General features: G+C 40.3%; 1 protein-coding gene across 1 annotated transcript; it reads right to left on the reverse strand.

The window, feature by feature from the left end:
* Positions 1 to 12935: 12935 nt before the first annotated feature.
* On the reverse strand, positions 12936 to 14904 carry LOC131008133 (uncharacterized). The gene is made up of 3 exons (XM_057935028.1): positions 14726 to 14904; positions 14499 to 14679; positions 12936 to 13046 (listed from the first exon to the last, which is right to left on the reverse strand). Exons 1-3 carry the CDS (start codon positions 14902 to 14904, stop codon positions 12936 to 12938), a joined length of 471 nt encoding a protein of 156 aa, XP_057791011.1.
* Positions 14905 to 15108: the final 204 nt, after the last annotated feature.

Genomic DNA, 15108 nt, shown 5'->3' on the forward strand with positions numbered 1-15108 from the left:
TCATACTTGTTTAGATTTAGTTTGACTTCCCTAATATGTTGGTTTCTGCAATATGGAAACAATAGCCTATTTTTCAAAAATAAGAGCGCCTTGTTCAGATTTGAAGTTGTTGAGGGCTTTTTATAATTTCTTGTCATGCTTGGCTTTGAAGTCATCGAGGTCTTTTTTCAGCTTCTTCTCCATCCTTTCTTCAAACCTATTGAACATTTCACCAAGTACTTTTTTGTGATAATCTTGGAATTTGGCCATGGTATCTGTCATTTCTTTGTCGAGCTCCATGCCGTGAACATTCAGAGCTTTGTGAACATCTACTAACACTTGATCAGCTTTGAGTACCATGGAAGACCTGAGTTCCTCGATGGCACCAACATTGAGCTCATTCCGCATGGAGAGGTCATACTTGTTGTACAGTTCTTTCAGCTTGTATGCAAACAAGTTTTTGTTGCGTACAAGTTCTTCACCGATATGTAATACATCAGCTCGACTAGCTGGAATGGTTGTTGAGCTAGAGCCTATTAGTTCCATAGCCCCTTCCAAGATGTTGATTTATTCGAAGGTGAGTTCTTGTGTAGTCTCACTTGAAACTGGCTTTAGCAGAGCTGTTGTAGGGGAGAAGTCATCATTGACAATATTAAAGACCAACTCTTTGATTTCAGCTTAAATTTGGTCATTAATTGGAATATCGGTAGAGTCTGTTGTCTAAGCTGGTTTATTAGTTAGTTTCTCATGAGCTTTGTGGCTTCTCAATAGCCTTATCTGTTGGCTATGCAATTAGTTCACATACTGAGGCTTCAATAACCTAAGGAGCATCAATTTTCTTCTCAGTAGTTGAGCTGTTGTCAGCAACCTTCGTTGCTCTCTTGATCATCAATCGGATGATCTCGTCTTGCTTGAAGAAGAGGTCATAGATGCTTGAAAATTGAAAATTATTCCTTCAAACCAATCTCATCATATTCCACGGTTTGTGCAGTGAAAGCTTTAACAAATTTCTAGTATAGAGAAAAGTCTGTTGCCTTTTCTCTTAAGAAGTGTTGAAGTCGGACAACCTTATCAAAACTTTTGGAAATACCTCGATATTAGGATTTTGTGCCTTGATAGAAGCATGAGATCTGGACTAAAGTATGTTGTATTGATATTGAATGTACATTGCGAGCTGAGATTCAGTGGGCTCACGTTTTTCAGGAAGATCATTTATAGATTCTGAGTCTGAGGCAGTCTATCCCTCACGCTGGTCAAAAACTTAGATGTGTTGTTCATCAACATGAGATTGAGTCTCTTGCTGAGGAGAGATGGAGGGTTCTAGGATGATTGCAGCCTGAGTGTGATGCTCAATCTATGGAAAAACAAGGTTGGATTCAGTTAGTTTGTCAAGACTAGATATATCAATAGAATCATTTACAGCTTGAGAGTGAGTCTCAGACTTTTGAGAAGTGGAGTATTTTATGTTTGGTCAGTAAGAGGACGAGTCTCATGCTGTGGGGACGTGGAAGAATATCTTATGTTGGTTTAGCATGAGGGTGGATCTCATATTGAGGAGATGTAGAAGGGATATCTTCAGTTTGATCAGCATGGGAGTCAGTCTCGTGCTGAGAGGGGTTTTGCACAGTCTGGTCGTGAGGAGCAAACTGGGAAGAAAAAGCTTGGCTTTGGGAGAAAGAGAAGTGGGATTCAGAAGCTGATGGTTTAGCTTGCTCATCAGTCTTGGAGGTAGATGGTGTTCCTTCAGTTGCTTCTTTAGCTTCGGACTCACCTTTCTCTTCAATTTTGTCTTCAGCTTCTTCTTCAGAAGATGAGACAGTCTGCTTTGACTTTCTAGTAAACAACTTCCTAAGCTCGAGCTATTTCTTTTTCATAAGTTCACTAATAGGTGTATTATCAGCTTCATCCTCATAAACTTTCTTAGTTTCTTCAATTGTTCTGGCCTTCTTCCTTGGTGTAACAGTGGTAGCTTTCCTTTTTCGTTTTTCAGTTTCAACGTTAGCAGGGGCCTTGATCTCCTTGATCTTGCCTATGATCTCAGTTACTTCGGCGTTTGTAGCCATTTTGCGCTGATTCGTTGGGATAAGTTTCAATGGGATCCAGTGGACTTTCTTAGAGTTACGAGTTGTCCACGCGAGAATTGCGGATGCATTAGTTTCGAGACAAACTTTCTTTTTCTTGTCTTTGCCTTTGATATAGGTTTGGAAATCGATTGTTAATTGGTGTATAAACATTTTCTCTTAATTGATGACATATTCATTAGTGAGCAGGACAACTTAAATTTTCTGTTGAGGGATGAAACTTGGTCAAAAGAACCAACATTTCTAAACCAAGTTGTATGGACCATGTTGATGATGATCTTATAAGGGAGTTGAAAATCACTTCGATACATTCTGTCGACTGCTTTGTAGTCTGGTGTATTCATCGATCGCAATACGAAGGAGTCTCCGAAGTCTACGAGAACCTCGTATCCTTCACAAGAATGTTCATACAGAGTTTCGACAGTGTCCAAGACATCTACTTCCAAAGTTAGTTCCTTCCTCACTTTCTTCTCTTCAATCGCCATGGAGAAATGGGATTGCTAGATCATGATCAGTGGTGAAATTCTTGTATAGCACTTCCACTTCCACTGGAACGTGGATTCTCAGTTTGATATTGAACATCTTCTTAAGCATCGGTGTTCGCTATTTTATTAACACGCCGCAAGTGTACGGGTGCAATTGTGTACAGTAGCAAGCAAGGTCGTATTCCACAGAGACTAATTATTATCAATGCCTATCCTAAATTATTCTACTCTATCTGGACAAACGAAAATGAGAGTTTTTGTAGTAAAGAACAAAATAAATAAACAACAGGAAAGGAAATAAAGTAAGCTGTGAAACAGAGAAACAGATAAGAGAAGATTTCCCAAGGCAAAGGTTTCAACAGATTCTCCTAACTAACATGTTCAATTCAATTAATAAGATGATTCCTAAGGCAATCTCAAAACTAGTCTATACCCACTCCCGTGGCATACAAACCGTTGATTACATGCAAGGCTACCGTCCCCGGATCGCACTTCTAACATGCAACTCCTAAAAGCTCATAGGATTAACGCCCTCACAAATATCAATTCCCTTTAGAATTAAATATATGTGTTCTATGTTCTTAGTTCAGGTAATAATTATCATCTCCCGATCTCAAATTAAAACCTATGATTATGCTAAATTGGTGGCCAATCAATAAAGCAAACAATTATAACAAGAACATAAAAAGGAATAACAATCTCAATTAATTGAATCAAACAGTCAGAAATTCAAATCATGTCTACTCCCTAAACCCTGGGAAAAAGGGATTCTAGCCACACATAGACATATGAACTAGAATCAATATCTCAATAAAACAGAAAAACATTCAACAATAAAACCGTAGTGAAATCGAGAATCTTCAATCTTGCTCTGTCTCCGTTCTCCGTCTCTCTCAGCTCTCAGGGAAAGGAAAATATGATGAAAGGTGATAAAAGTTCCTTAGAAATAAGTTGTTGGGGAGTATTTATATGCCCTAGGTCAAGTAGGACTCAAAAATACCCAAAAATCGCGTAAAAAGCTGAAAAAAGGACTTTTGGGCGAAAACTCGGCGACTCGCGCGGCCGCGCTCCTGGACCGCGTGGTCTTCCAGCAAAATCTGCTCCGTCGCGCGGCTGTGGCATGCGGCCGCGCGAGCCGACCGCGCGAGCTCTGACAGCTTTGTGCAGCAATTTTGTTTTGGCTCGTTCTCCTTCGTTCGAACTCCGATTTACAATCCGTTTGCGCTCACGAACTCCTATCGAGACGAAATACAACTTGTATTTCAGCCAATTCTTCCAAATTCTACTTCATTATATCTGAAAATTCGTTCAAACAACAAGCAAGTGACAAGTTCTTGACCATAAACCAATATAAGCTCAAATAAATCAACAAACACACAAAATCCTCATAACTAAACATCAAAAATGACACACCAAGAGGTAAAAATGCATGTTTATCAACCCCCCAAACTTGAACTATTGTCCGTCCTCGGACAAAACAAAGATGAACCAAGAATGAATCAACAAGAGCGTAGAGAAAAGTGGATAACATTGTGGCTTCAGATTTGTCAACAAAAATAACGACATGCATTTGTGTCTCTTGTCATCAAGATATCACACTCATGACAAACTCAAATTATGGTCTCAATGAATTGCAATCCTCACCAAAAAGATAAAGAATTTAAGATCTCTCAACTCTCAAGTGTCAATCAACATGGACGTGTATACGCTCAGTTCAAGCAAAACAAGTACTCAACCATAAGCTTGTCAATCATCTCACCTCTCCACCACTTAATGTGTGCTCCTATAACTAAGATAAAAAAGGTCTTTATTGAGGGTTGTAATGTAGGCTCTTTGGTAGGGTAGGATATATTTGGCTAAGTGACTAATAGATACTCTCAATGTAGCATAATCACCAACCTTATAACATTCTTACTCAATTCTATCCTCCACCTTCCGTAAAACCAAATTTTTCAATACGAAAACCATCACAACTCAACAATTATTTCTCATAACATTATGTCTCTCTAATGCATCCTATGTACCCATTTTTTTTCCAATTCTTTTCTCTCTCTTTTTTTTTCTTTTTTTTTTCTCTTTTCTTTCTTTCATTCTTTTTTTTTTCAACAACTTGTAGGGTACTAGAATTTTCAATTTAAAACCACAAAACATACTCATGTTCATTCATCTTCACAACCCAATTATCTCCTATCAAAAAGTCTCCAAGCTCCCACCCATAGCTAAATCAAAGAATATGGAAAAATAAGGCTCAAAGGGGGTAAACTAGGATCATATAAAGATATAGGACAAAGATGGGATATATAGGCTAGCAAAGACGGCCTTCTATCATCTCAAAGTTATTAAGCACACTATGTGACCTCGAGGGAGAAACCAAGACAAGTTCTAGTGAGAAACATGCATGCTCGAAAAATCACTCAAGAATAAGAAATAAGACTGTAAACATGGTGACAGTCAAGGCTCAAATCCTCACAACTTATTTCATTGATTGCAAACACATAGAGACCAGCTTATTATTCATCACTCATGCTCAATCTCAACAATATCAACACAAACGCATGCAATTTCACAAGTTTAAAGCAGAAATCATCATGAGCCAGTTATCTAACCAATCTCTACACTACTCGCATCTTCATCAAGGTAACATCACAGAGAAACCACCAAAGCAAGACTAAACAACTCAACGACGACACAAACAAAAACAACTAAAAAGAAACAATGCACCCACAAAGACACATCCCCCCAAACTTATTCACCGCCAAGGAGAATAAGTTTGAAAAGGATTTATGGGGCACAAAAAAAAAAAAAAAACTAACAAACGAAAAGAAACGAACTAACCGAAAATTGGGTTGCCTCCCAATAAACGCTATTTTTAACGTCGTTAGCTCGACAGAACATCAAACTCTTCAAGGAGGCTGATACAAGCAGTGTTGCGAACAACTGCTCCCTGCTCCACTCTTGCCAGCCAAAATGCCTTCTTCCAACTTTCGATCACCTGGGTCCTGCCAAGAAAAAGGATCTGTATCAAATGTATTAAATACATCAACACTTACCGTTCCCGGATCCTTTGCTTTCTTGGGCACTTCGTCCTTGTAGATGCGGTATGGTTCATAGACATAGAAAGTTTGGCTCTCAGCATGAACTCGTAGTGTGAGCTCTCATTTCTCCACATCAATTAAAGCTCTTCCCGTTGCAAGGAACGGACGCCCCAAAATCAGCGGGATTTTGTTGTTATCTTCAATGTCTAGAACCACAAAATCGGCAGAGAAAATAAAATCCCCCACCTTCACAAGCACGTTCTCCACAATTCCACGAGGATAAGTGACCGACCTGTCCGCCATCTGCAGCCTCATTGATGTCGGCTTCAACTCTCCAATTGCCAGCTGCTGGAAAATAGATAGAGGCATAAGATTTATGCTCGCCCCCAGGTCGCAGAGTGACCTTCCGAAATGCTGGCCTCCAATAATGCAGGAAAGTGTGAAGCTGCCCGGATCTTTGACCTTCGCCGGCAGCTTCCTCTGCAAGATTGCGCTGCATTCTTCATTGAGATTCACCGTCTCAAACTCTCCCAACCTCCTCTTCCTCGAGATAATGTCCTTCAGGAATCTAACATACTGCGGCATCTCATGCAGTGCTTCCACCAATGGAATATTAATATGTACTTTCCTGAAGATCTCTAAGAATTTGGAGAACTGCTCTTGTCCCCTCTCTTTCTTCTGGCGCTGAGGGAGAGGTGTAGTTACAGTTGCTGGCGAAGTAGCTTTTTGCTTTTCATCTTTCTTTCTGCCAGAAACCTCAACAGTGACCTCCTCAGCTCTTTTTTCAATCAGCTGTGCACTCTCATCTTTTGCCGTCATGGCCCCTTCCTGTGTAGTCCCGCTCGGCAAATCAACCATCTTAAAATGACGCTGGGAAAACGGCATCCACCCCGGAGAATGCAGATGAGGTGGGAGTCCTCGGCCTTCCTCATGAACTCTCCACGATAGCTCTTCTTTCTCCATCTCATGAGATCCATGGCTGCAATCTGAGGTGACTTCACTCTTTAACCCAATGGCCATGCACTGCTCCTTGGGATTCACCTTGGCATTGTTTATGAGATTGCCCGACTGTTGGAGTTTGTTGACGGCGGTGGCTATTTGACCCAATTGGGTCTCGAACATCTTCATTTGAGTCCCCACAGCAACGGCATTGGACTCTAGCTTTTCCATCCTCTCATCTGCCTTGGAGATGAACTTCATCATCAGCTCCTCTATATTTGGCTTCTTCTCTTCATTAATGATTCCATTCGTAACAGAGAAGCCTGGTGGAGGTTGGATTGCATTGTTGGGATTCCCATAAGGCAAATTGGGATGTGGACGCCCTCCATGATGAAACTGTTGTCCACTATTGTATCCACCCTGTTGCCCATGCTGAAAGTTCCCATAATTTCTGCCATTGATGTAGTTGGCGTCTTCTACGCCTGTTGGGATCTCCACGGCCGGCTCAAGATTGCCAACAGTTATAGCATTGATCTTCGAGTTCATCTCTGCCAGCTGAGTCAAAATCAACGCCATAAGGTCCGAACTGGAGGTAGCAGCAACTTTCTTCAAGTGAACTCTCTCGGATGGCCATTGATAGCTCGTGGTGGCCATGCTCTCAATGATCTCCATAGCTTCAGAACTCCCTTTCTTGAGCAATGAGCCCCCTGCAGCTGTATCCATGAACATCCTGGTGCGCTCCCCACAAGCGTTATAAAACATGACCACCAGAGTCCCCTCATCAAAGCCATGGAACGGGCACTTCCTCAACTTCTCCTGGTATCTCTCCCATGTCTCTGCTAGTGTCTCTCCATCGAACTGTTGGAATTGGAGAATCTCCATCTTTAACTTCAATGTGAGCCCGGGAGGATGGAACTCCCGCAGGAAAAGATCTGCCAGGTCCCCCCATACTGGATTGGCTCCCAGCTGTAGAGTTTGATACCACGACTTTGCCTTATCCCTGAGTGAGAATGGGAAAAGGCGGAGTCGTATAATGTCATCAGGGACTCCATTCATCTTAACAGTGCTGCACAACTCCAGGAATTGCGCTAGATGCGCATTGGGATCTTCCACAGCTTTGCCTCCATACTGGTTTTGCTGCACCATCGTGATCAAACCAGTCTTAAGCTCGAAATTATTCGCGTTGACTCTTGGAGGCTCGTAATACTGATACTGCGGAGTGAACGCCTCATTGATCGGAGGCTGCTTCTGAACCTCGCGGTTTTCCTGTACCTCAATCAAACGCTGCAGTTGCTCCATGAGAGCACGAACTTCTTCTACGGTAGCCATAGAACTACCTAGCAAACTTCAGAACCAAAAAACAGGACCACAGGAAAAAAAAGAAGAAAAAAAAATAAAGAACAAAATTTAAATAAACAGAAAAAAAAATCCAGATTAGTATCAAACAATTATCAGACAGTACTGATAAAAATCAGTCCCCGGCAACGGCGCCATAAACTTGTTCGCTATTTTATTAACACGCCGCAAGTGTACGGGTGCAATTGTGTACAGTAGCAAGCAAGGTCGTATTCCACAGAGACTAATTATTATCAATGCCTATCCTAAATTATTCTACTCTATCTGGACAAACGAAAATGAGAGTTTTTGTAGTAAAGAACAAAATAAATAAACAACAGGAAAGAAAATAAAGTAAGCTGTGAAACAGAGAAACAGATAAGAGAAGATTTCCCAAGGCAAAGGTTTCAATAGATTCTCCTAACTAACATGTTCAATTCAATTAATAAGATGATTCCTAAGGCAATCTCAAAACTAGTCTATGCCCACTCCCGTGGCATACAAACCGTTGATTACATGCAAGGCTACCGTCCCCAGATCGCACTTCTAACATGCAACTCCTAAAAGCTCATAGGATTAACGCCCTCACAAATATCAATTCCCTTTAGAATTAAATATATGTGTTCTATGTTCTTAGTTCAGGTAATAATTATCATCTCCCGATCTCAAATTAAAACCTATGATTATGCTAAATTGGTGGCCAATCAATAAAGCAAACAATTATAACAAGAACATAAAAAGGAATAACAATCTCAATTAATTGAATCAAACAGTCAGAAATTCAAATCATGTCTGCTCCCTAAACCCTGGGAAAAAGGGATTCTAGCCACACATAGACATATGAACTAGAATCAATATCTCAATAAAACAGAAAAACATTCAACAATAAAACCGTAGTGAAATCGAGAATCTTCAATCTTGCTCTGTCTCCGTTCTCCGTCTCTCTCAGCTCTCAGGGAAAGGAAAATATGATGAAAGGTGATAAAAGTTCCTTAGAAATAAGTTGTTGGGGAGTATTTATATGCCCTAGGTCAAGTAGGACTCAAAAATACCCAAAAATCGCGTAAAAAGCTGAAAAATGGACTTTTGGGCGAAAACTCGGCGACTCGCGCGGCCTCTCTCGCGGCCGCGCGCCTGGACCGCGCGGTCTTCCAGCAAAATCTGCTCCGTCGCGCGGCCGTGGCATGCGGCCGCGCGAGCTCTGATAGCTTTGTGCAACAATTTTGTTTTGGCTCGTTCTCCTTCGTTCGAACTCCGATTTACAATCCGTTTGCGCTCACGAACTCCTATCGAGACGAAATACAACTTGTATTTCAGCCAATTCTTCCAAATTCTGCTTCATTATATCTGAAAATTTGTTCAAACAACAAGCAAGTGACAAGTTCTTGACCATAAACCAATATAAGCTCAAATAAATCAACAAACACACAAAATCCTCATAACTAAACATCAAAAATGACACACCAAGAGGTAAAAATACATGTTTATCAATCGGTGAAAGAGAAGGTGTATTCAAAGTTCACTTTTGCGAATGCCATTTCAATGCCTGTAGATGCGGAAAATATGAACATTCACTCATATGTCTAAGTATTCCAAGAACAACACATTCACAAAATCAAATAATTGACACATAGTGTGGAAACACATAAGTGATCATCTACTGTTTCATATATGTTGTATAATCATCATATCATCAAGCCCGTTTATAATAATGAAGAATAATTATGAAAGTTTTCTAAAATACCTTACAATTGATATGCGAACAAGAAGCGATGTAGTTGTAAAACACAAAGAGTTTTCAAAGTACTTCACAAGAAAATTTTCAAAAAAATTTAAAAGTGTGAATTCACAAACATTGATTCTAGGTTTTTATTATGACACAAGACGTGTGTAAGAGAAAATGGTATTAAAAAGGGTGAGTGGTTTGCCACATCATGGGTGCAGTTAAGAAGACGTTTCAAATATTATACGCGCACCTAGGTAAGTGAAAAAGTAAAAAATAATTTTACTTTTGTCAGAAAAAATAAATGTAAGGTATGACATATTGTACTATGAAATGTTTGACATAAAATCGTGCATAGAATTCAAACAATCATAAGTAACAATGCGCTTTTAGTTATGAAAATTAAATTCAACTTACTAGTCTGTTGATGTAGTAATCAGCAGATACCACTTTTGTTGTCAGCCATTGAACTTATCAAACTAATGATATAATCAGCTTAATAGAGGTGACTTACCTTCTTTTGTTCCTCCTTGCTTCAGCAACTGTTAGTAAGATGACTTATGAATGATCAGCTAGATTGATGTGAGATCATTTAAGTTTATATGAGTTTAGCAGACCCAGTTTGCCACACATTATCCTGAACCTTTCTTCACCTATGGTTTAGTCAGTATATTAGCACGCTGAATGTTAGTATTAATTTTCTCCATAATAACGTCCTTTTTTGACATTTTCTCTGATGAAGTGGTGTCTGAAATCCACATGCTTGCATCTTATCTGAAGAACAAGATTTTGAGAGATGGCTATTGCACTTGAGTTGTCACAGAAGATTGGTACTTTTGAGAAAATGTGATCTTGTAGTCTTTGAGTTGTTGCTTCAGCTAGAGTATTTGAGAGTAGCAACTTCCAACAGTCATGTACTCAGTTTCACTTGTCGCAGTAGCTACTGAAGTCCACTTCTTTAAGAACCATGATATTAGTTTACTACCCAAAAGCTAACAGGCTCATGATGTTGACTTCATATCTATCATGCATCTTGCAAAATCAGATTAATCTGAATAACCTATTAGTTCAAAATTATTATCAAATGGATACCATAACCCTAGGTTGGGTGTTTCTTCCAGGTATCTCAAAGTCCTTTTTGCAGCTTCCAGATGAGCTTCATGTGCATCAGCTTGATAACGAGCACAAACTTTCACTACGCTAAAAATGCACATACATAACGCCTCATAGATAACGGATATTTAAAATATCCGTTATATATGAGCGCCATTTTTGCATAGATAACGGATATTTCAAAAATCAGTTTATAAAAAAACTGTTACCTTGGATCATTTATAACATTTTTTAGTCTACCGTTATCTATGAGTGTTACGTATGTTCATTTTTAAAAATGCGTTTTCAATACCATTATACAACACACCATATAATCTACTTACATAGAGACAAAGGACATACATATGCAATCATGAACACAATCAGATATGAGATTAAATAGTGAACTTAGGAAACATTGTATACAAGCATAAAACGTTCTTGCTTTCAGTATACAAATCCAACAATCTCCCACTTATACTAAAGCAAACTTATAGTATATATTGCGTCTAAATACTAGCTATTACAAAACTATCACTTCTCCCACTTATGCTGAAAGTTTCATAAGTGGGTGGCATCAACCGCAATCCCATCGCTCGAGCATGCTTCTCGTAGGCCTTTTGCGGTAAGAATTTTGTGAAAGGATCAGCTAAATTATCCAAAGTATTGATCATCTCAACCAGCACATCTCCTCGTTGTACGATTTCTCGTATAATGTGGTACTTTCTCTCTATGTGTTTGGTAGCCTTGTGGATCCTGGGTTCCTTAGAATTTGGCACTGCACACGAGTTATCACAATAAATTATGATACTCTTAGGAAAATTAGGTACCACTCATTGATCCAAGAGGTAGTTCCGGAACCATACAGCCTCTTTAGCAGCTTTCGAAGCAGCTACATACTCGGCTTCCATGGTGGAGTTTGCAATGCACCGCTCCTTTGCACTCCACCATGATACGGCTCCACCTCCCAAGGTAAACACATAACCCGAGGTAGATCTTTTCTCATTCCAGTCAGCTTGGAAATTCAAATCCGTATAACCCAAAGGAGTTAGATTGTCTGACTAGTAAACTAGCCTATAATCTCGAGTCCTTTTCAGGTACTTGAGTATATGCTTTACCGCAGTCCAAGGTTAGACTGATATCTCGTAACTATGCCCATGACATAGCAAATATCAGGTCTCGTGCAAAGCATTGCATATATGAGGCTACCTACAGCGGAAGCATATGGTACCTTCCTCATTTCCTCCACCTCACTAGGCGTCTTAGGACTCATATCCTTAGACAGATAAATGCCACATCTGAAAGGTAGCAATCCTTTCTTGGCGGTTTGCATGCTAAAACGAGCAATCACAGTATCAATGTAGGACGCTTGAGATAAGCTCAGCATCATTTTCTGGCGATCACGAATAACCTTGATCCTCAGGATGTACGCTGCATCTCCTAAGTCCTTCATCTTGAACTGTTCGGAGAACCACTTCTCTATGTCTGATAATAGCGCCACATTATCGCCAATGAGGAAAATATCATCTACATAAAGTGTAAGGAAAACCACGTCACCATTGTCATCTAAACGGTACACACAACTCTCATTCTCACAACGAGTAAATCCAAAGGATTTAATGACCTCGTCAAAATGTAAGTTCCCTGACCTAGAAGCTTGCTTAAGTCCATAAATGAACTTCTTTAGCTTCCATACGAGATGCTCTTCGCCCTTCTTTACAAACCTTTCGAGTTGCTGCATATAGATATCCCTTCATTCTTCAAGGAAACTGTTTAAGAAAGTGGTTTTGACATCCATTTGCCAAACCTCAAGGTTCATGTGGGCTGCTATGGCAAGGAGTATTCGAATGGACTTAAGCATGACAACTGGCGAAAAGGTTTCATCATAGTCAATACCCTGCTCCTGGGTTTAACCTTTCGCCACCAGTCTAGCCTTAAAAGCCGCGACTTCGCCATCCAAATCTCACTTTCTCTTGTATACCCATTTGCTACCTATGGCCGAGTAGCCATCTGGTAAAACAGTTTTCTCGTATGCCTCCATATCAGTCATGGATTCTATTTCAGAAACCATGGCGTCATACCAAGAATTTGCATCTGCATCTTGCATCGCTTGTCTAAAGTTATCTGGGTCGATATCCTTTTGCTCATTAACAGGAAGAAGATCCGAAGACTCTCCCAAGAACATGAATCGATCAGGTTGATGAACAACCCTCCCACTACAACAAAGCGGTGGTGGTACTGCTATGATAATAGTTTGTGCAGTATACTATGGTGCAATCTCTTGCACACTTGGCTGTGGTAATGGAATCGCCTGTCCAATGCCTTCTATTTCTTGAAGAACAATCTCGGACTTAGACTTGTGCTTGTCTACATAATCCTGTTCCAAGAATTATGCGTTGGTGCTAACAACTACTTTCTGATCCTTAAGATTATAAAAAACATGCCACCTTTCATTCCCGTAGGATATCCTACAAACAACATTACTTCACATCTAGGCTCCAATTTCCTTGTCTCATTGTCTAGCACGTATGCCTTGGCTCCAGTTTCCAAGGCATATCCCCAAAATGAAATATGCAAAGATGCATAACTCATCATTGATCGTACCATTTCCAAAAGAGTTCTATTTCTTCTTTCTGCTACACCATTCTGTTGGGGAGTATCCGGTGCAGTCAATTGGGATGTAATCCCAGAATTTGACAAGTATTTCTTGAACTCGTTCCCGAGGTATTCGTCACCGCGATCAGACCGCAATCACTTGATACACTTACCCAACTTCTTCTCCACTTCTGTCTTGAATTCTTTGAATTTCTCAAAGCATTCAGACTTGTGGTGAAGCAGGTAAATATATCCAAATCTCGAGTAATCGTCAATGAAAGTGACGAAATACTCATACCCTCCACGAGCTTTTGTGGACATTGGTCCACACAAGTCCGAATGAATCAATTCTAACACATTTGAGGCCGTATTCCCATTTGCCTTAAAAGGCCTAGCCGTCATCTTACCTTCTATAAAGGATTCGCAGGTTCTAAATGGAACGACTTGAAAATCTTTCAATATTCCATTCGACACGAGCCTTTGGTCCTATTTAGATTGATATGGCCTTATCTAAGGTGCCACACATGTGTATGATCCTCATAAGAAACAAATTTTCTCTTATTGGGGTTTGAACAAATTGGTGATGTAGATGTAACATGGACATAGTTCTTATGTGGACATGTAATAGTATAGAGAGAGCTGTTCAAAATTTTGAAACAAATAGTAATGTTATTTTTCATGATAGAAACACCTCTATCAAAAGTAACGGAATATTCATCCAAAAATAATTTTGAAACAGAAATTATGTTCCGCCGAAACTCCGGCACATATAAAATATCTCTCAAAACTAAAACATCATCACCAAAACATAAAGATAAATCTCCAACTGCAACACCTGCGACCTTCGCCGCATTGCCCAAGGAGATGGTGATCTCATCACTTGCTAGTTCCCTTGTTGGCCTAAAGCCTTGCACTGTGTGTAACAAACATGATCAGTTGCCCCCGTATCCACTACCCAAGAATGAGTAGAAAACGAAGCTAAACATGTCTCAGTTACTAAAACTTGTGACGTACCTTGTCCCTTTGCCTTGAGCAACGGACAATCTTTCTTCCAGTGCCCCGTCTTGCCGCACTTGAAGCACTTTCCCTTATCCGTTGGCTTTTTCACGCCGCCAGTAGGGCCGCCCACTCCACTACTCCCACTAGCTTCCTTGCCTCCCTTGCCCTTTGGACCTTTCCACTTCTTTTTCCCGCTTTTCGACGAAGAAGATGATCCCTTGGCAGCGACAAGCACTTCTTTCCCCTTCCCCATAACTCCCTTCGCTGTAACTAGAGCATTCAACAACTCATTTAGAGAATAGTTGACCTTGCTCATAACAGCATTGAGGCGGAAGTTTTCATATGTCTTGGGGAGAGTGTTTAGGATGATATCGACCTTAGTTTCGCCGTCGATACCCCCACCCAGCAAGTCAAGCCTATCAAAAAGATTTGTCATATGCATGACGTGCTTGTGGATGGAACTGCTCTCGCTCGTGCTTGTGGACGGAACTGCTCTCGCTAATCTCACACGCTAAGATTTCTCTCATTATGTTAAAGCGAGCAGATCTCTTCGATTCCGCAAACACCTCTGTGAGGTTCAGCATGATGGTAGCAGCAGCAACATCCATGACTTGATGCTGAAGTTGCAAGGTTTGTGACATTGTAGTCATCATATAGCATTTCGCCATATTATTTAACTTATGCCACCTTTTATGCTCCTCATTTTCCGCATCAGTCTACTCATCAATAAGAGCGGGGGGACGAGGAGTGGTGAGCACGAAATTGTGCTCCTCAGTGACAAGAATATAAGTAAGATGGCATTTCCATTCAGCAAAATTTGGTCCGGTGAGAGGATTATTGGCAAG

The sequence above is a fragment of the Salvia miltiorrhiza genome, chromosome 2, assembly GCF_028751815.1.
Source record: "Salvia miltiorrhiza cultivar Shanhuang (shh) chromosome 2, IMPLAD_Smil_shh, whole genome shotgun sequence".
Taxonomy (NCBI): domain Eukaryota; kingdom Viridiplantae; phylum Streptophyta; class Magnoliopsida; order Lamiales; family Lamiaceae; genus Salvia; species Salvia miltiorrhiza.